Genomic DNA, 22107 nt, shown 5'->3' with positions numbered 1-22107 from the left:
CTTTTCTTCAATGGGGCTGCTAACATGAAAGGAGTCGGAATAGGAGCTGTAATCATTTTTGAAACAGGGCATCACTATCCTGTTACGGCACAACTGCGATTTTATTGCACCAATAATATGGCTGAATATGAAGCTTGTATTATGGGGTTAAGGCTAGCCGCAGACATGGGTATCCAAGAAATCTTAGTCATGGGAGATTCGGATCTTCTGGTACATCAAATTCAAGGAGAATGGGAAACCCGAGACTTAAAGCTCATACCATACCGACAATGTCTACATGATCTTTGTCAGCGGTTTCAATCAGTGGAGTTTCGGCATATTCCAAGGATCCATAATGAGGTCGCCGATGCATTGGCTACTTTGGCATCAATGTTGCACCATCCAGACAAAGCTTATGTGGATCCACTACATATTCGAGTCCACGATCAGCACGCTTATTGCAATATGGTTGAAGAAGAATTTGATGGTGAACCATGGTTCCACGACATCAAGGAGTATATCAGGATGGGGATATATCCCGCACAAGCCACAGGAGATCAAAAGAGGACCATTAGGCGATTGGCAAATGGATTCTTCTTAAGCGGAGGAGTTTTGTATAAAAGAACACCAGATCTTGGATTATTAAGATGCATAGATGCCAGACAAGCTACAGCTGTCATGTCTGAAGTACATTCGGGAGTTTGCGGACCCCACATGAGCGGATATGTGTTGGCAAATAAAATCCTCCGAGCTGGTTACTATTGGCTTACCATGGAGCGAGATTGTATCAGTTTTGTGCGCAAGTGTCATCAATGCCAGATACACGGAGATTTGATTCATTCTCCACCATCCGAGTTGCACACAATGTCGGCACCATGGCCCTTCGTTGCCTGGGGCATGGATGTGATTGGACCAATTGAGCCGGCAGCATCCAATGGGCACAGGTTCATTCTGGTAGCCATTGATTATTTTACCAAATGGGTTGAGGCCAAGACATTCAAATCGGTGACCAAGAAAGCTGTGGTCGATTTTGTCCACTCAAATATCATATGTCGATTCGGAATCCCAAAGGTGATCATCACAGATAACGGTGCTAATCTTAACAGCAACTTAATGAAGGAAGTATGTCAACAGTTTAAGATTACACATCGCAACTCTACCCCATATCGGCCCAAGGCGAATGGAGCAGTCGAGGCAGCCAACAAAAACATAAAGAAGATACTTCGGAAAATGGTAGAAGGTTCAAGACAATGGCATGAAAAATTACCATTTGCATTATTGGGATACCGCACTACTGTTCGCACTTCAGTAGGAGCAACTCCTTATTTGTTGGTATATGGCACTGAAGCAGTAATTCCTGCAGAAGTTGAGATTCCTTCCCTTCGGATCATCGCCGAAGCAAAGATTGATGATGATGAATGGGTCAAAACCCGTCTGGAACAGTTAAACTTGATTGATGAAAAACGATTGGCCGCAGTATGTCATGGTCAATTATATCAAAGAAGAATAGCAAGAGCATACAACAAAAAAGTGCATCCACGGAAGTTCGAAGTGGGTCAACATGTGCTGAAACGTATTCTTCCACATCAGGTTGAGGCAAAAGGCAAATTTGCCCCAAATTGGCAAGGACCATTCATTGTGACCAGAGTATTATCGAATGGTGCACTATGCTTAACAGATATTGAAGGCAAATGCATAGATATGGCGATCAATTCTGACGCGGTAAAAAGATATTATGCATAACTTTTGAATGTTTGTATTTAGCATTATTTCGAAGATTGGAATGACAAAGGCAATTTATTCTGCTATCCAAACACTATACCCTTTGCTTCCCCTTTTGAGCCATATTTGTTTCGTTCCTACCCTCTCTTGGAATCGATGAAAATCAAATATGAAATAATAATAATAATAATATAAAAAAAAATCACTATTATTGTAGCGAACTACGTTTGACCTGATTCCTCAAAGAAGGATACGTAGGCGCCTCACGGCTCGGTCATAGGGTGCACAATATACATAATGTGCACAAAAAGAAAACATCAAGAGACCCCAATCAAGAAACTGGGGCAAAGAATTGTATTGGAAATAAGAAAAAGATTCCAAGAGTTGTAATTTTAAACCTATACCAAAGCTATTTAGCTTTTAATAACTTTTCCATTTCTAACCACATACCAAAAAGACCTTTCGATCAATCTTAGAAAAATTTTGAGTCAAACAAATGAAGATGGTTCATAACACTCTGGTACAAACAAGAAAAGAAAGTAAAAATGAGAGAGTCTTATAGGTGAAAACCCACACGGGCACCATAAGGCGACGAAAGTTGAGAGAAAGTAAAATGAGAGAGTCTTATTGGTGAAAACCTCCGTAGGCACCACAAGGCGAAAAGGAAGTAAGAAATGAACAAATGAGGAAAGTTTGTCGGTGAAAACTCTTTGAGATATTGCAAGTCCAACAGGTTTGAAAAATGAAAATGAAGTTGGATTACGGAAATTTTTGGGGAAAACAAAAACGAGACAATTAAAAGGAGATTGATTAAAAGGCTGGGTTGATTAATCCAAAATGCATACCCTGATCATTGGCGCCAGTAACTCCAATCAGATAAGTTTTTATTCTTTATCCAACAGTCATCCAAATTTGGATTTTTCTTTTCATTCTATAATTGTCGAAATTAGCGCGTTTCGTCACTAATAATCTTACTTTTCTAAAGCTTTGAGATAAGTTTTATTCCAAACAAATAAGAAGGAATGTCAGGGTATACTACCAAGATTCAGGATTACATGATGCAAAAAACGGCCATGAAAGGCGGGAGATAAAAATAATAAGATACGGGAGGAAGAAAAGTGAAATCAAAAGTGGATCAGCAATGTCAGGAGAAACATATGATTACGGTTAAAAAGGTTTGAAGGATCACATACAGAGGAGAATCCTATAGTCAAGGATCAATTACAAGAACAAAACAGTCTCTTTCAACCATTCCAAGGCAATAAAGCAAACGAAGAAAAAGCCCCACCATCGGCAAGAATACCCCAGTTAACCACCCTGCTTTAAACTAACGAAGTTTTCTTTGATTTAAAACAGGGGCAAAAACAACATTTGTGTCAGGAAACACTTGGTAGAGGATGAAGAATTAAAGCAGTCAGGCATCCACCTGGAGAATGAGGATGAGAAAAGAAGAAGTCAGGCGTCCACCTGGAGAACGAGGATGAGAATTAAAGAAGTCAGGCATCCACCTGGAGAATGAGGATGAGAAAAGAAGGAATCAGGCGTCCACCTGGAGAACAAGGATGAAGAATTAAAGAAGTTAGGCGTCCACCTGGAGAATGAGGATGAGAAAAGAAGGAGTCAGGCGTCCACCTGGAGAACGAGGATGAAGAATTAAAGAAGTCAGGCATCCACCTGGAGAATGAGGATGAGAAAAGAAGAAGTCAGGCGTCCACCTGGAGAACGAGGATGAGAATTAAAGAAATCAGGCGTCCACCTGGAGAATGAGGATGAGAATTAAAGAAATCAGGCGTCCACCTGGAGAATGAGGATAAGAATTGAAGAAGTCAGGCGTCCACCGGGAGAATGAGGATAAGAATTGAAGAAGTCAGGCGTCCACCTGGAGAATGAGGATGAAGAAGTTAAAAAGAAGTCAGGCGTCCACCTGGAGAATGAGGATAAGAATTGAAGAAGTCAGGCGTCCACCTGGAGAATGAGGATAAGAATTGAAGAAGTCAGGCGTCCACCTGGAGAATGAGGATGAAGAAGTTAAAAAGAAGTCAGGCGTCCACCTGGAGAATGAGGATGAGGAATTGAAGGAATCAGGCGTCCACCTGGAGAATGAGGATGAGAATTAAAGAAATCAGGCGTCCACCTGGAGAATGAGGATAAGAATTAAAGAAGTCAGGCGTCCACCTAGAGAATGAGGATGAGAAAAGAAGGAATCAGGCGTCCACCTGGAGAACGAGGATGAAGAATTAAAGAAGTCAGGCGTCCACCTGGAGAATGAGGATGAGAAAAGAAGAAGTCAGGCGTCCACCTGGAGAATGAGGATGAGAATTAAAGAAGTCAGGCGTCCACCTGGAGAATGAGGATGAAGAAGTTAAAAAGAAGTCAGGCGTCCACCTGGAGAATGAGGATGAGAATTAAAGAAGTCAGGCGTCCACCTGGAGAATGAGGATGAGAATTAAAGAAATCAGGCGTCCACCTGGAGAATGAGGATAAGAATTGAAGAAGTCAGGCGTCCACCTGGAGAATGAGGATGAGAATTGAAGAAGTCAGCCGTCCACCTGGAGAATGAGGACAAAGAATTGAAGAAATCAGGCGTCCACCTGGAGAATGAGGACAAAGAATTGAAGAAGTCAGGCGTCCACCTGGAGAATGAGGACAAAGAAAAGAAGCAGTCAGGCACCCACCTGGAGAACAAGGGAATACAATTAAAGCAGACAGAAGTCAGGCACCCACCTGGAGAACAAGGGAATACAATTGAAGTGTTGAAATCAAAAGCCCGCTCATATGAGAAAGGAGCACATTTAGAGTCAATAAAGCAGAGGAGTCCAACAAAGTCCCCAGCAGGAAACAAAAAGAACCTCAAACAGATAAAGAAAATACGGGACACAATGAAAAGGAATACGGAATAAGCCAAATGCCCAAGAGTCACCAAGATATCAAGACAACAAGAAACGCAAGGGCATGATCTAGATAAGATTTTATAATTCATGTACCATAGTCTAGTTTAGCTTTTTGTATTACCTTTGAAGTAAGGTGTAATAAGGAGGTCAGCAAGCAGTAAAAATAGCACGAAGCAGCAGTAACATCACAGTCCCACGGTAGTCCCAGCTACCCAAAACTTCCCGAACTACATTGACCTGATTCCTTTATAGCCAAGGATATGTAGGAAACCTTTGAAGCAAAGGTTCAGTCAAATCTTTTTAAAAAAAAATGCTTCACACGGAGTACTCGGATGGGCAAAAATCGCTCGCTTTATCTTTGCACGAAAACCCTTCGTGTCTTCGGGCAAAGAGGGGCAGCTGTAAGCACGTGATTTTTGCCCTATATGAGAATTACTCCCAAAAAATTCAAAAATAAAATGATTTTTCTTTGGTGTGCAATTTTGTGATATTTTGTGATATTTTGAATAATTATTTGTATTTGTCTGTGCGTGTTTATTTGCTAAATTAATAAAAAATACAAAAATATGTCGCATTTTGCATGTAGGATTTAATTCTACAATTGTTAGTAATTAAATTTGTTTTACAAAAATTAAAAATTACAAAAATAGGCATCGTTTGCATTTTTAGCATTTAATGTCCAAATATACAATTTTATGCTTAATTATTACTTAATTGTGCGTTAATTGTTATTGGGAGTTAATTTGCGCTTTTATAACTTAATTTAGTTCTTAATAATAGTTTAAGTATTTTTATAATTTAGTTTTAGAAAAATAAAAGAAGAAAAGAGAGCGAAAATATAAAGAAAGTCGGAATTGGGCCTCTTCTTCAATTTCAAGCCACAGGCCCAAAAAATGGCCCAGTCTTCCCTACGACCCAGTCCATTTCGAACTGGGTCGACCCAGTCCATAACCCAAAAGACCCAAACCACTTTGTCTTACATTTTACCAAAACAAAACAAAAACAAAATCAAGAAAACCCTAACCTAAACACTAAACTACCGCCCCCCCCCCCCTTTTTCTATCTTTCTTCTTCTTCTTCTTCTTCAAGAAAGACAAGCTCCATCAATGGCTACTTCACCATCTCCACCACAACCACCCCCACGACCTAGCTGCCCAACTTTCCGTCCAAACACCACCAAACGACACAACCTCCTTCGCGTTCAAACGATCCCAGTCATATCCGCCATTGATGAAGCTCGTCGAGCTCAAGCTCGTTGAGCTCGACGTCTATGTCGCTGCTGCTTCTGTCTCAACCAAACAACCAAACAAACACAGCCTCGACGAGTCAGCTGTTGTTCGAAGCTCCCATCGCCGCTGCTCGTCACGGCCAAGCTCGCACGCTGCCATCGGGAGCAGTACGTTCCGCTATGGATGTCGTCGACCAGTTGCTTCTGTTTGCTGCGTCGACCAGCTTCACTGCTTCATCTTCCTCCTCGACGAACAGCTGCTCGACGTCCTTAAGCCAAACAGACCCATCGAGCTGCTGCTTCTGCTTCACTCGATCTCCTTCACGAACACAACCAGTCGCCGTTGTTTCGTCTTCTTCGCTGCTGCGTACTGCCGTCGACGACCCCATGAGTTTGCCGTTTGGTTGCTCACCATTGTATTGTTGTTGACGATGCAAGACAGTCCGGTTAAAGTCCGACAAAGGTCGAGGGTTTTTCGTCGAGTCAAGATCCTATACGTCGTGAGTTCATCGTCAAGTTCGTTGTTTGTTTGGTCGTTGTTCGTCGTTTCGATCCGATTAGTAGTTTTTGAGTTTTACTTTGTCCGTATTTTGTTTTGATATTTTCGAATCTAAAATCAACAAATGTTTGTTTTGTTTATCGTTTGAATTAATTTTTAGTTCATGTTCATGTGTTGTTTGTTAAATTAATTTTCAGATTTCAAAATGGAAGTTTAATTAGTTGTTTTCATGTTTATTTCATGTTTGTATTATTGTTTAAGTGAATATTTGTTAGTTTAATATTAGTTAGATACAAATTGAAGTTTAATTAATTGTTTCTTCAATTTGTTTAATGTATTTTATGTATTTTCCGGAAATTGTTAATATTGTTAAGTTCAAGTTTAAATTCATAATTGTTTCTTCTTAGGTTTTGTTTTGTCATTTGCCTAAAAGAATTTAGTTGTGTTGAAGGAAATATATTGATTTAATCATTTAATCCGTCATGTTTGTTGTGTTTAAAATAGATTTAATTCATGTTCATACTTTGTTTGATTGTTCTTGAATCCGAAATTTGTATAGCTTGATTTCTTGTTTACCATTTGTGATTATTTCTTGAATTTGTCTCATAAAGTTTAATATAGGAATTGTTGGTTGTAATGTTGTTAGAATTGATTTTAAGTTCAATATGATTGAAGTTAGAAATCTAAATATACTTGTTTGTTGTTGTTGTTGAATCCGAAAATAGGATTGTTTGTTGCTAAAATATTGTTCAATCAAATTTTAGTTGTTCTTTGTTGTTCAATTTGTGTTCATGTGATTTGTTATTGAAATGTTGTTGAAATCATGTTCATGTGCTTTGTTGTTGAAATGTTGAAGAAATCATGTTCATGAAATTTGTTGTTTGAACATTGTTAGAAATTAATCATATTGTCTATATTTTGGTTAAGTTTGATTAATTGATGTGTTATAGCTGATGGGTAGTTTGGTAATTTGTAGTACGTTCAGGGGTAGTTTGGTAATTTTCAGTAAGGTCGGAGGGGTAGTTTAGGAATTGTACATTTTGTAATTGTTTATATGAAGCATGGGGGACAAAATGAAATGGGGTGGGTTGTGATATAGTTATTTAATATAAAGGGGGGACAAGACAAAATTTAGTGGGGGGAATCTTGTATTATTTTAAGTGAAGCATGGGGGACAAAATATAATGGGGTGGTGTGATATGTTTATTTAATGTAATGGGGATGAGTGGGAAGATAATGGGTTGGGTAGAGAAAAAGTATTGATTTTAATTAATTGAAAGGTTTATGGGATGGGTTATATATATGAAGTCTTGAAATCAGATTTAAGGGAGACAGAGAGAAAAAAATACAGATATAGAAGAGAGAAAAAAAAGGGCTGAACATTTAAGAGAGAAAAATTCCGAAAAATATTTAAGCTTTCAAAATAAAAATAAAAACTAAAAAATCTTCTGCTTTCTTTCTTTGTTTGAAATTAGTATTAATGGTTGTTGTTTCATTCAAAGCTTAAAGCTTTTGTTTTTGGGATTACTACTCCACCGGTCTGTTACTGGATTGTTACTGTTGCTGGACTGTTGTTGCTGTATTGTTATTACTGTCGCTGATTCTCATCATCATTTTCTTTTGCTTCCAATATCAGGTACATATCTGTAAATTCATGTCATGAAAAGCTTCAACATGGCAAGTAAATGAAGTTTGGAATTATAAGGATGTCTTCTACTCATTTAAATTTTATTAGTTTAAGTTTCAGTTTTGTTTTAGTTGGTTAATATAGTATTATACTTGACATGATAAACTGTTAACTAATTAACCTTCTGGAGTAGTAAATTCCACGATAATCTTATATGTTTTGAGGACTAGTGATGACATTTACTGTTTGGATTATTGAGATAGGGAACATTGCAGAAAATTGGCCATTAATTAAATCTTGTGATATTGTTAGCTAAGTAAAGAATAGTACGGAAATACCCAGAAATTACATTACTAGCTTATTTTGTCAAATATCCAATTTTGTTTAAGGCTAGATGATGTCGTCTTATTAAATCAATTGGTAGATTAGTTCTCTTTCTTAATAACAAATGGCATAGTTATTTTAGGAACGCGATCAACTCATTTCTTTTAATGTATGAAATAATGTCGATGATTTTTTACAAAATATAGAGTTAGTGTTTGCAAATATTCGCGTAGGCAGAGAATAAGAATTGGTTTATTTATCTCAAACTCAATCTTCGTAATCAATAATTAACTAAATAATTGTTACTTTGGACTAAAAACAAGTATATGAGAAGGATATGGGATTTATAAGCACGAAGTGCAACATTTTATGTCAAGGATATGTAGAAATAGAGTTCGTATCAAATATAACAATGAAAATTCTTCAGAAATTATTAATTTGTCTATCAAATTAATTCTTTTTCCAGTTTTATATGCGATTCGATTTTTGGATATATTAATGTTGTATCCACGATAAAAATGGTAGTATTTTTAGTTACATGTTGTTTGTTTCTTTTTCATATCATTAATTCTTTAAAATTTGAATAGTTTTGAGGTATATAATTCATACGCGTAAAATAAGACTTGTAGCAACGCCTAATAAATTTTGAATTCTTTGTCAAGAAATTTGGTGGCATCCCAATCGGTGATTCTCCATGACTCTTACATTTAAAAATAGATGGATGCAATAAACATTTGTAGAGAATTTATATTACTGTCAAGAATATTTGCATAATTAAGGATGCGTTCGCGTGACTTGATTATACTTCTAAAGGCGATTCGGATTATGCGTTCGCGCAACTTCGAGCAAATTTTTAATAAAAAGGGGTTCTTCGGAGATCATCAATATTAATTTCATATAACCCGAGATGTGCAGTTCACTATTTAATCATACAAGAGCGACAGACGTTCTTAATTTTATTTAAGCACAATTTCGAACAAAAAAATAATTATTTTTATAATAAATATATTATCAATATCATTGTGTACACCTACGCGTGACACGATTTCTCACGTTAAAAAAATATATAATATATAAAACGAATACACGTACGCGTGATTCGATTCGAAGAAGGGTCTTTAATTATAAACAATCTAAACAGAAGCGGTAACAAAATCATGCAATAAAAATGTAAAATCGAGATAATTAAGCCAAGAATAAAAAACAGTTAAGCAACCGTGCTAGAACCACGGAATTCGGAAATGCCTAGCACCTTCTTCCGGATTAACAGAATTCCTTACTCATGATTTCTGGTTCGCAGAATAATAAACAGAGTCATATTCTCCTCGATTCAGGGATTAAAATTGGTGACTTGGGACGCCTTAAAATTCCCAAGTGGCAACTCTGAAACAAACAAACAAATCCCGTTTCGACTGTCCTTTAATTGGAGAAAACTCCCTTGTACCCTCTCGGGTATGTAAAAAGGAGGTGCGACATTAGTTCTATTGGTAGCTTGTATAATCCATCTACTGTTGTAAGTTGTAAATAGCAATGCACCAGTTTTATGTTGCAGCTGCCGCCTCCCCCCCTTCCCCAAGTAACAAACCAACCCAATGTGAGTGAAATCTGTTTATTTAAGTTGAAACATGAAAGCAGTGAATGCATCTCTATTAGATGGATGACACTCGAACGAGATACTCTTTTATTCCTAAGTTGTGAAACGGTAATCTTTTCTTTGTTGTTACATAATGAGTTGTCATCTTGTGTCTATCGAGATATCGCCGGTATCAGGGTGTGGACATCAGTTGATTTGCATTTGAGAAAGACATACATTTAGCTTGATTTTATCTGTGAAAAGATGTATGTATAACAAAAACCACATACTTCAATTCTTTGACTGACCTTGGGTGTTACTCTAAAGCTCATTATGTGTTAGCATTTGCTATATAAGTTGTTATGTCTTTTCCTTTTCTAACTCGTTGGTGCCTCTTTTGACTTTCTTAATTGCATATCCTATTGTTAATATGACTCTAGCAAAGAATTGCTAACTCGACAATGCTCTCAATTGATTGATGTCTCAAAGACGGATGTAGTTAGATGTCTCATTTTGTTTTGAAAAGTTCTCTGTATCTTAGTCGTTATTAAACTGACGATGGAATTAATCATGATGATTGTAACTTTAATTTCATAACTAGTTATATATTAAGCTTTTGTGAATTGAATTGTTACCTGCCTTCTATGTGCACTAAGCTTAATTTTAATTCTTCATGTATAAAATGATAATATCTTAACCCTAATTGTGCCTTGGTTCTTATTAATTTTTTTCTACATCATGCTGGAGGTTCAACGTGACAGGAATTGGACGAGGTAAAGGTCGAGGTGGGACTGGCCGTGGACGTGGCCGTTTTCAAGGACGTAGCAATTCTGGAGCGACGTCTCAGCCACAATTACAGCTAAGGGGAAATACTAGAGCATCCCTAGAGACAGGAGAATCAAATAATCCTTGTCAAGAACCTATAGAGATAGGACAAATATCAAGCAACCCTTTGCAGAGACCTTCTGTAGAGACAGTTTCATCAAAAAATCTGGACAGAAGTGTGTATCCTTCTCCAGAAGCTGAAAGTGGTAGTGCAGGTTAGTTTTTTATTTTTCCCTTTAATGTAACTACACATCCGTCTGAACTTGGTTGTTACTGTTGGAGCCTGAAATTGCCATTTCCTATATGATTTTCCTTTTAGCTGTTGTTTTCTCTTTCTCTATATCTTATATTCAGGCAGGAAATGTCTCATATGCTTGCTGCAAAGCGGTAAGCGAAAATTCTGCAATTGACCATATGCAGAAGGAAAATTCTAAAATTCTACAATTGGCCATTTCCTTTTGGTGTGTTTACTTTCTTATATTTTAAATTTTTTTAGTGAAAATTCTTGCTTCGCCACATAGGAAGGAAATTTGAAAGCTCGAAACGCCAATTTAGGGACGATAGTTGTGCTGTCTCATTTACTACTTCTACAATTGACCATATGCTATTTCACCTAGTTGTCTGTCAGTGCAATTAAGCCTCATATTTCATGGCACTCAGGGCTACTATTGTTTATATTGTACCATGCTATCTAAGTGTCACTTTTTTGCTGAACATCTTGTATCAGTGTGCAGATTCTTAAATACCAAATGGAAATGTGTTAGTTTTTAACTACTAATATTGAATTATAAACACATCTACTAATACTGTCAGCAGCAGTATAATGACAGTTTTAAACATCCATTTAATAGCTGTAACAACCTTCATTATAACCATTTGCTTAGATTTACGACTGATTTCAAGCATCTTTAGTGTAAGAAGTAACATGGAACAAGAGTTGCAGAGGAAGCTGGAAAAGAAACTTGAGCACGTGAATGTGGAAGTAGACAACCGGATCAGTGTAGAAGTAGCCAAGAGGATTCAAGAATAACTGGCTGCTATCATGACTGGAATGCAACAGGTGATCTACTCTTAATGTTTCTGTACTCTTCCTTTTGACTATTCTTCTTCTTTTTTTCTTGAATTTTGGTTCCTTCTTGCAAATTCTTCTCTTCAAAACTTTTGTGAGGCACATAATGTGTTTGATAAAATACCTTCTTTTATGAGGCACATTGTTGCAATAGAGTTTGGATCCTTGTAGATTAAGATTTAAAGACAGTATTTTATAAGCCCTTTTGGATATGAACATAGTGACTTTTTTGGATAAGTAAAAGATAATTGACTTTTCTTATAGTTGGATAGTTTGGTGTAGAAAGTACTACTATCGCCTAAGATGATGTTGTAGACAATAATTTTGCGTCGAGAAAATAAAATCAAGACCGAAAATATCGCAACAATCGTAGTATTTTATTTCGAATATTTGAGTGTACAATCTCTATGAATCCTCTGACTCTACTTTTCAATAGTAAATAAATTCAAGGGCCTTTGAGCTTGATCTTGAATATGTATTTGTTGTCTTGAACGATGATCTTGTTCTTGAGCTTGAGCTTGATTGCTTGAACTTGACCTTAATTTGTTCTTCGTTCTTGAACTTGCACTTGATTTCTTGAACTTGAACTTGAAGCCTGAAACTTGTGGAGGAATTTGCAGCGTTTGATCCACGAGCTCTTGCTTGCTTCTTGTTATAACTTCTGGTGTCTTTTCTGAGTTATGAAGACCCTTATTTATAGTTGTGGAAAGGAGGAGTTGTGATAAGAACAAACTCTTTCCGGCCAATCAAATTAAATTGTGACATGACCGCATTTGATTGGCCAGAACATGTCACTTGCACACGTGGCGCGATTTTATTGGCCTTTTAGCGTGACTTGGCATGCCTTGTCATTTTGACACGTGGCATGATCCCATTGGCTCTTCCGTTTGACTTGGCGTGCCATGTCATTTGACACGTGGCGCCAAACTGGGCCTCTAGGAAGTTGGCATATTGGGCTTAATGAAGTGGGCTCATTACTTTAACCCAATTAAATGGGCTAGCCCAATGGATTTGGACTCATTTATTTAACTCATATGCATTTGGACTCATTTATTTAACTCATATGCATTTGGACTTATATAATAATCTAATTATATTAGCCAATAAATTTATTTGAACTAATATATCTTAAATTTAAAATATAGTCGAAATTATTTTATGAATTTAATCCCAATAAATTTTATATGCCTACAGATGTATCCAACATTTTTTTAACTGCGTGCATTCTTCTTTGTATAGCTGAGGGAATAGTTGGATATCACTGTAGGGAAAAAGAAATAAACTTACAGCAATAGGAACTAGGAGATAGCTATGCAATCAAGTGATACTAATAAACATGAACTGTATCTCTCAAACATTACAAGTCACACATTCATTCATGAGTTTGCATTTGGTGATGAACATTAAAGATACTATATATATATGTGTGTGTTCGGAAGATTACCTTCAGATCAATATTAGAGAGTAGAAAGAACAAAGCTTTGGAGCCAGTGGGGTTGTACACTTTCCAACTATGAACTATATATATATATATATATATATATATATATATATATATATATATATATATATATATATGAAGATTAAAGTGGTTGAGAATATGGAGATAAATTGACTCCATTCAGGATATCACTGTAATTGGCAAAAAAGCACACAAAAATAGGTGAGTGTTGTGTGCAGTAATACACGGTATATGAGTATTACCTATACACTGCATGTTATTCTTGTTTTTTGGGGACTAAAATTATGGTAAATACCTCGTCCTTTGTCAGAGTTTAGAAACCTCTACCTTGTGATTCTGATCAAGTGAAATATAGGAAGACTTTATGAAGAAATGATTATATATTATGAATAGTACTTGTAATGTTCCACTTAACATATGAGCACAAGATCTAGTGTTCATGTTTAACCTATTTAAATATCCAAAATAATTAGTTCTGGTTTAAACCAAACACAAGATTTGGTTCAGAGCTTAGTGTTGAAATGGTCAAATTTTAAGGAAAAAGAACACCTTCGATTCCCGTGCCTATACAAGGAATAGTCGCTTCTTCGGCCTAATGTTCTTTTCTGTATCTTTTTTCGCCTTGATGTTATCTTCATGCTCTAACAATGTGATCTTATATTTTTTTCTTTAATAATAGGGACAAGGTTCTTAAACAGTGGGAACATTGAAGGAGAAGCTTGAAGCGAAGGCACTCAATGTTTTGCTTTTTGGTTATATGTAAATGCGTACAATGACAATGAAGTATTACGTAGTATATATGCGGAGGAACTTGAAGCTAAGGCACTCAATATTTTTGGTTATATGTATATGCATACAATGAAATGGAAGTATTTACTATTTGGTTTAAGAAATTTTTTTGGTGTTTATTAAATACTATTGGATGATCTTAAAGTTATATATTAATATATAAGTTTCAGTTGCTAGATTAGTATTAATACTAGAGTAAACTATTCAGTAGCGTTATTAGAGTTGCCACTGATGGCTTATCATTTTTGTGGCAGCTAAGTTGCCACTTACTGTCACTCTACAGTAGCGCTATTAGAGTTGCCACTAATAGCAAATCATTTAGTTGCCACTAAATGCAACTCTACAGTAGAGCTATTAGAGTTGCCACTGATGATTAATAGTATTTGTGGCGAATAAGTCGCCACTAAATGTCACTCTACAGTAGCGCTATTAGAGTTGCCACTGATTATTAATAGTTACTCTAAGCGACTTCAACAAAACCTGTTTGGTGGAGCTCTTTTTTGTGGCGAGTGCATTTAGTTTTTGCCGACTACATCGCCACAGAATGTATACATTCTGTGGCGACTTTATGTTGTCCCCACTAGTACCATTCAGTAATGGAAGTACTTGCAGCAGTTCTATGGTCGCTACTGTAAACATTTAGTGGCGACTATCAATGATTTTGTGGCGACGGTGGTCGCCGCTAAAAGGTAGATTTCTTGTGGTTACGACAGTCCAATAACTCTGGTATGGGTTCTTTTGCCAACACTTCCTTTCCATAAATAAATTTTGAGGCCAATTAGAAATCTCTGGCAATGGATGTAGCTACAAAAGGAAGGACTAGACCTAGTATGGCGAAAGTGCGAGTGAAAAATGATCTAACTAAACCAAGGTTCAATCATGTCTTTGTTGGTCAAAGAAATGCTACTAATCCTCTACAAGGTCATGAGCAGAAGGTTGACTATGAAAGGGTGCCTAAGTATTATACTCATTGTAGACTTCTTGGTTATTCAATTAATCATCAAATTATATATATATATAAAGGAGGGATATGAGAGAGGTGATGTGGCATCTCTATAGTGTAGGAATCCTCTTTATCCTTTTTCTCATTTTTTTGACATTTTCCTTTCAATTTTTCCATTTTAATTATTTTAAAATTTTCACACCATAATGCCATAACTCACTCACACCTCTTCATTGGGGGTTATAACTTTGCAAGTCCATAACTTCCATTCGTTTATTATGTTATGTTATTAATAACCTTGTCCCTCTGTTCCTCTTCTTGCTCGCACTTGACCGTTACTTATGTAACCTCCCATTCCATTCATAAAGCTTTGTATTATTCATGTAGTAATATAAAGTTGGTTGCACAAAGCACTTTTTATTTTTGTTGAGATTTACTATTTCGGTTAAGATTTTAAATAGTATTTATATTATTTTTGTCTATTTACTTATAACTCATTTTGAATATGCAGTTTTTTGCGAGTGTAATGGAGTACATCATGCTCATGTTCCTCGGAAACTACATCTAGTTTCGTATTTTTGTGAATTAAATTTGAAAATTTGACTTTCTTATGTTTGTTATCTTATCATCTCATAGTTATGTGTTAATTATAGCCCAGTGCTTTGAAGTGGAATTCATCTATCTCAGAGGAGAAAAGAGATGGCTCATATCAAGAATTTGGTCACCAAATTTGGAACTCAACATTGACAAGGGCTACAGTGTTGTGGCTACCTAACCAAAAATAAAAGGTTAGTTCAAACTGTATTTTTTATATTATTTATCAAATTAAATTATAGAATAACGTGAACCCCTTATAATTTATGGGTAGATGTAAGGACGATGACAAGAGCTACAAAATCCAGTATGATGTGTCAAGACTTGGGAATGAGGATGCGAAGACACGGTGAAAGATGAAATTTTGAGTAAACAAGGAAGAGTAGGAGCGAAACAATCAAATGATGAGTTTTGGTTATCAATAATTTATGGATACTACAATAACAACATTGTACCTCTGCCAAGGTTGATGAAATCAAGGTTAAGATAAAAGATGGTAAAATATGTCAAATAAACTTAATCATGCGATTATCAAAATGTCAGCCGCATTCGGTGTTGTAAAATTCTAAAAATGATGTGATTTTTGTTTTTGTTTCAGATGAGCGGGGGAAAAAGAGAAGCAAAAACAGATGGGAAAGAAGGAGGAGAAAAAAATTGTTTGAATCCTTGTGAAAGAATTTGTAACTCTGCAACTCTATTTTTAGTTTGGTTTTTCCTTTTTTTTTTAATCAGAAAGGAAGATTATTTATTTGTGACTAAGAATTAAAAAACATAGTCCAAAGGAGTATTAAGATAAGGGTTAATAATATGTGCTTTTACCATCTAATAAGAGGAACAATATAAATACCTACATTTATATAGTACACTTAAAGAATCGCGCATTACGATCACTATATAAAGCTGAAAATTTTCCTTTAAAGTTCTTTTTTGTTTTTTTCCTTTCATTTTCAAAGAAATTTTTATAATGAAATCAGGTCACCTAAGCTCTAATCCTAAAAAAATATTTTAATTTGTAATATCACCAAGACATAGAATTTTTAATTGTATGGATATACATAAAAAAATTCTCTTCTATCTTGATTAAATTATTTTAAAATTCATTAGTGTTTCACAACTGCGCGCGAAGCGCGGGTTACTTTACTAGTGTAGAATATTAGAAAAGGAATATAATGAAACACGGGATCAAATGGCCGAAGCACAAGAGAAGCCCAAGGATAACGGAGAAAAGGAGCAGAATATACCTAAAGAGAAACAAGTCGCTGATAGTAAAAATTGTGTGGGGTAGCCACTTTTTAAAGTGGTATTTACTTTTTATCCAGCATTTTTAATGCTTAGCAATAGTAGCCACTAGTCTATTAAAATTAATATGAAAAAGACAGTGTTGCCATTTCTAAGTTTTTATGATCGGCGGGATTTTCCTTACTTTTGGGCTTGCTATCGTCTTCATTGTCATGGTTGTGATTCGCATAAGACAAATTTGGCCTCCAAATGAGATTCCTCCGAAGAAAACGTTGCTACTATTTTACTTTCTCAAGAAGCTATTATGCTTCTGCTATTTCTCTTGTGGCAGAATCGGTGTGCTGATTATTTTTCTTTCTAGTGAGTCTAGTGTAATAGGGTTTATTTGCTCTTAGCTCCTTAAATTTATTTTTAGATCTAAAAGTTGTGAAAATAAGAAAAAGAGTGATGAGTAAACAGGAAATGCAATTCCTTCCCAGAAGTTAAGGACATGTAGTCCTGAAGTCCTAAAGTTAAATTCAAAAGTTAAGGACATAGTCCTGAACTTAGAGTTTCAAGTTCAAAAGTTAAGGAAATGTAGTCTTGAAGTCCTAAAGTTAAGTTCAATAGTTAAGGACACAAGTTCAAAAGTTAAGGACAGACAGTCCTTAACTTACAGTTACAAGTTCTAAAGTTAAGGACAGACAGTCCTTAACTTACAGTTACAAGTTCAAAAGTTAAGGACAATAGGTCCTTAACTTTGATTTCCAAGTTCAAAAGTTAGGGACAGACAGTCCTTAACTTACAGTTACGCTTGGTCTTGAAGTTTGAGTTCCAAGTTCAAAAGTTAAGGACATGTAGCCTTGAAGTCCTGAACTTAGAGTTCCAAGTTCAAAAGTTAAGGACATGTAGTCCTGAAGTCCTGAACTTAGAGTTACATGTTCAAAAGTTAAGGACATGTAGTCCTGAAGTCCTGAAGTTAAGTACAAAAGTTAAGGACATGAGCAGAAGGGTATTTTCGTCCGGGCAGTTAAAGTTTATTAAAGCAGTGGCTAAAGACTAAAGACATTTTAAACAGTGGCTTAAAAGTAAATACATGTGTTATTAGTGGTCAACCGTGCACTTCCCCCGTCGCTGATACTCAACAGGTTCAAAGGGGCAGAGCACTACAAAATAATAAAGGAATAAACAATATTCAGAAAAGAGGAAGAAGTGCACCGTCAAAACAAGCATATAAGCCAACTGGTGCCATATTATGTATTGATAAACCACATCGTAATATGGATATCACACATATTGAACAGAATACAGATTACAATTTAAGGCAGGGGACAACTAGTGTGGAGAATCATGACAAATCAAAGCTTGCATCTAGCAGCAATACACAACCGACGGTTCATAACCAAGATGCGCAAGAGAACTTGATAACTTGAGGAAGAGTGAACATCCCAATAGAAAATCCGAAAGCTCTTCACGTAGTCCTATTCCAGGATTCAAAAAGACATGAGGAGGAAGAACTATGGAAGAAAAAGCTGCATAAGAACTCAAGTTCAAAGAAAAATACTCAGGTAGGAAAGGAAAAAAATATCTCTGGTAACAAATTTGAAGCTTTGAGAAATGACGAGGAACATGGGAGGCATACCAATGATGGAGAAGGGTCAATCAAAGAACCTGAAAAATAAAACACCACTTCGAGTCATGAGAAAGAACCTCCTCATGAATAGGCAGACAATACTACCACTGAAGAGGAGGAATCGCTAGAGGATTTAATTGAAAAAGATACTACTGGTGAGGAAGCTGAGTTATTGATACAGGCTGTTTGTGAAAAAAAATCAATCACAAAAGCTAAGGGAGTCCAAAAGTCTATTGACAAAGCTTGTATGAAAGATGGGCTGTCACCAAGGAAAGCAACAAAGAAGAAGGAAAATGGAAAGAATAGAGAATCTCGTGTTACCAGGAATCAAAATAAAACATTAGAAACAACCCCTGATTAAGCTTCTTAATTTGAATATTAGGGGAATTAAATCCCAGGCAGCTAGTGAAAGGCTATTGTACTTGATCAAATACCATAAAGTATCTTTTGTGGCTATACATGAACCTTTTATACAGGATACTACAATTTATTTCTACAAAAATATGATGGGTACGCATAGTAGTTTTGCAAATATATATATATATATATATATATAATTGAAGGGCATAAGAGAGGTTATGTGGCATTCTCTTAGGCCAGAATTACTATTTATCTTTTATCTCAATTTTATTGGCTTTTTCTCTCTTTTTAATTATAATGCATATTTTAAAATTCCAAACGTCATCTCATTAATTATGTACATAACTGCACCTGTTCACACGATTACAATCCAGAAAAAAATACCCAAATCTGATTCGTCGCCAGACGCGACTCTTACTCAAATTAAACTTCATCCAACATCTCATGATCATCATAGGGTGAACCACCAAATATGGGTTTGTAACTTCATTCCATTGTCCTTTTGCAAATCAGTAAGTTCATATATGTCCTTCTTATTATTATTTTTTTTCCCTCAAAGCAAATTAAAAAAAACTAATATTTTGATTCTGAATTCTGAGTTTTGGATGCAGTGTCAGCGATAAAAATAGTAGAGTATAGAGTGGCAGGACTGGAAGGAAGGCTATTATAGAATTCTATTTCTACCAATTTATGATAATCCTTCTTCCATAGGGAAAAGGTATTTGTTAACTTTCCCCCTTTTAATATTTTTATTTTGGATCTATATTTTGTTTTTTGCTATACTGCAGTTTTTTTAATCATGGGTTCTGTTACTGTATTTTCTTTTACATACATTGGATTTTCCTCCAGGTTTATAATGAATATGGAGGTGTTTGAGATGAAGTTTTTTCTTCTAGAGGGAAAAACTATTCACATTAGTAATTGGTTCCCTATACATTACGAAATCAAAGCTTTGATCTTTTACTGCCATAAAAGGTGAACATCTTACCCTAATCAAATTTTTGTTTTAATTTCTCTTTACGCTGAAATTGCTACATGTACCTGCATTAATACAACCAATATTGGATATATGAAATCTAATCAGATATACTCTTGCTTTTGCATTGTATGATATGATCTCCTAGGAAAAAAAATGCATTTTTGTATAGTTTGTGAGTATTTCAAATTAGTTGAGATTTATGTCTCCTTTTGTGTATTATGGTGTTTGCTATTTTGTGGGTGTATGAAATTTAATCAGATTTAACTTTTTTTGCTTTTTTGTTTTCTAGTGCTTATCTCTTGTATTCGTACTTATGTTCCCATGACTGGATTAAAGTATCAAACAAGGAAACCACAGGGAAAAAGGCCGGGAAAAAGCTCAAGTTGGGGCTTTTGTTGGTTCATCCATATTTTTGAGTTAGAAGATAATAAGCTATGCAAATCTTATTTTTTGGTCTTCTGGAGTTTTTCTCCGTCCATACATGTCCATTCTTGGTCTTTATCCAATGTAGGTGAGTATGTCTTAACTTCTCCGGGTGAATTTTTTGAGAAAATATACTTCCGTCATTTTCTCAACTGTTTGTTTTTATTATGTAATTTACATGAATAATGTGTATTAATTTTTCATATTCTTTAATATATTTTTCAGCATAAAGTTCGTTTCTTGGATAGTTTTAATATGGTCAGCCAAGTAATTATTTGCAAGTCTACAAACGTTAGTACTATTATTGATAAAAGCTACAAAAGGAATGTGATTCTCTTATTTAAATTTTTTTTTTTTCATATGCCTTTTCCTTGCATTGTATATTTGGTTTGGTATCTTCTACATGTTTGGAAGAAGTTCAATTAAGAGTAACAATATAAATTCGAGTATTCATAATAAAATGGACAAATCTAATCTTTTCGGATGTGAATACTAAAATATTTTTAATATTTGAATATTGGCAAATTATTATTTATATTTTTTATGATCGCGCGAAGCGCGGATAAGTTTACTAGTATTAATAATAAGATTTGGGTCTTCTTGAGGTCTAAATTGAAATGCAATGTCTTTGCAAATTATAAACAGTTGGTTACATGCAAATTATTCCTAGTTATCCTGGTAAGGATATATTCATCTCGGTTGTATATGCAAAATCCAAAGCAGCATGAAGGGAAGAAGATTTATGGGAACATATGAGAGTTTTTGCCTCAACCATCTCTAATCCATGGGCTGTTATAGGAGATTTTAATAATATTCTGAGCATCGATGAAAATCTGGGTGGCACCCCTCTCAAATTATCCAAAAGTCTTCCTTTCTTTGAATATTTGCAGGATTGTGATTTAGCGGATATGGGCTATACGGGCAAGCTTTCACCTTGTATAATGAAAGCTAAGAGAGAGAGATATTATTTGGAAAAGATTAGATAGGTTAGTTTCAAATGATGAATGGGATGCATGCCTTTCAAAAACTACTATTCAACACCTAACAAGAATCAGGTCTGATCACTGCCCATTATTGATGACTGCAGAGAATAAGGTAGATAAGTACATAAAGCACTTCAAGTTTTTGAATTTCTAGGTGGATCAAGATGGCCTTATTGATACTGTTCGTCAAAATTGGGAAACGAAGATGTCTGGCAATACCTTCTGGGTGGTTCAACAGAAACTGAAGAAAACAAGCAAATCTTTGACCGATTGGTCTAATAACAAAGTTGGTGATATTTTTGTCAAGACACAACATCTTATAAATAATATTAACCAATGTGAGGAAGCATACAAAATTTCTTTATACCGTGATGATAGAATGAATCTCAATAAAGCTAAAGCAGAATTGGTGGTTCATCATAAATTGATTAAGGTTTTCTGGAAACAGAAGGCTAATCTCAAATGGCAGCTAGAGCGTGATGAAAACACTGAGTATTTCCATATTATTGTCAGAGCCAAAAGGAAGTTACTAAACATTCATAGAATCAATATGGATGATCAGTGGTTAGAGGGGAGAGATTAAATTGCTTCTGCTGCTATTAATTTTTATCAAGACCTATTTACGAGTGACAATCTGAATGTTTATTTGAGTATTATGAGTTGCATCCCTAGATTGATTAGTGAAGAAGATAATATTATGCTTCTAGTGGAGCCAATTCACGAAGAGGTTAGAAATGATATTTATTATATCAATTCTAATAGTGCTGCTGGCCCTGATGATTTTATTAATTAATTCTTCTAGCGAACTTGGAGTATTATTGGAGGGGATATGGTAAAACTGGTTAGAGCAGTGTTTAATGGGGATCAAATGCCCAGATTCTTTACCAGTACTTGTCTAGTTCTCACACCTAAAATAGACTGTCCTCGAGCATTCTCGGATTTCAGACCTATTAGTCTCAGTAATGTCACTAAGAAAATGGTCTCAA

The 22107-nt window shown here is 35.5% G+C and overlaps 1 protein-coding gene across 1 annotated transcript; it reads left to right on the top strand.

Annotated features, from left to right (window-relative positions):
* Positions 1–16711: 16711 nt before the first annotated feature.
* Positions 16712–18737, top strand: LOC138879381 (uncharacterized). The gene is made up of 4 exons (XM_070158990.1): positions 16712–16806; positions 17852–18137; positions 18234–18311; positions 18468–18737. The coding sequence occupies exons 1-4, from the start codon at positions 16712–16714 to the stop codon at positions 18735–18737; spliced, it is 729 nt and encodes a 242-aa protein (XP_070015091.1).
* Positions 18738–22107: the final 3370 nt, after the last annotated feature.

This window comes from Nicotiana sylvestris, chromosome 10 (assembly GCF_000393655.2).
Source record: "Nicotiana sylvestris chromosome 10, ASM39365v2, whole genome shotgun sequence".
In the NCBI taxonomy this organism is placed as follows: Eukaryota; Viridiplantae; Streptophyta; class Magnoliopsida; order Solanales; family Solanaceae; genus Nicotiana; species Nicotiana sylvestris.
The sequence above is the reverse complement of the archived record's forward strand: the minus strand, read 5'-3'. Positions and strand labels throughout refer to the sequence as shown.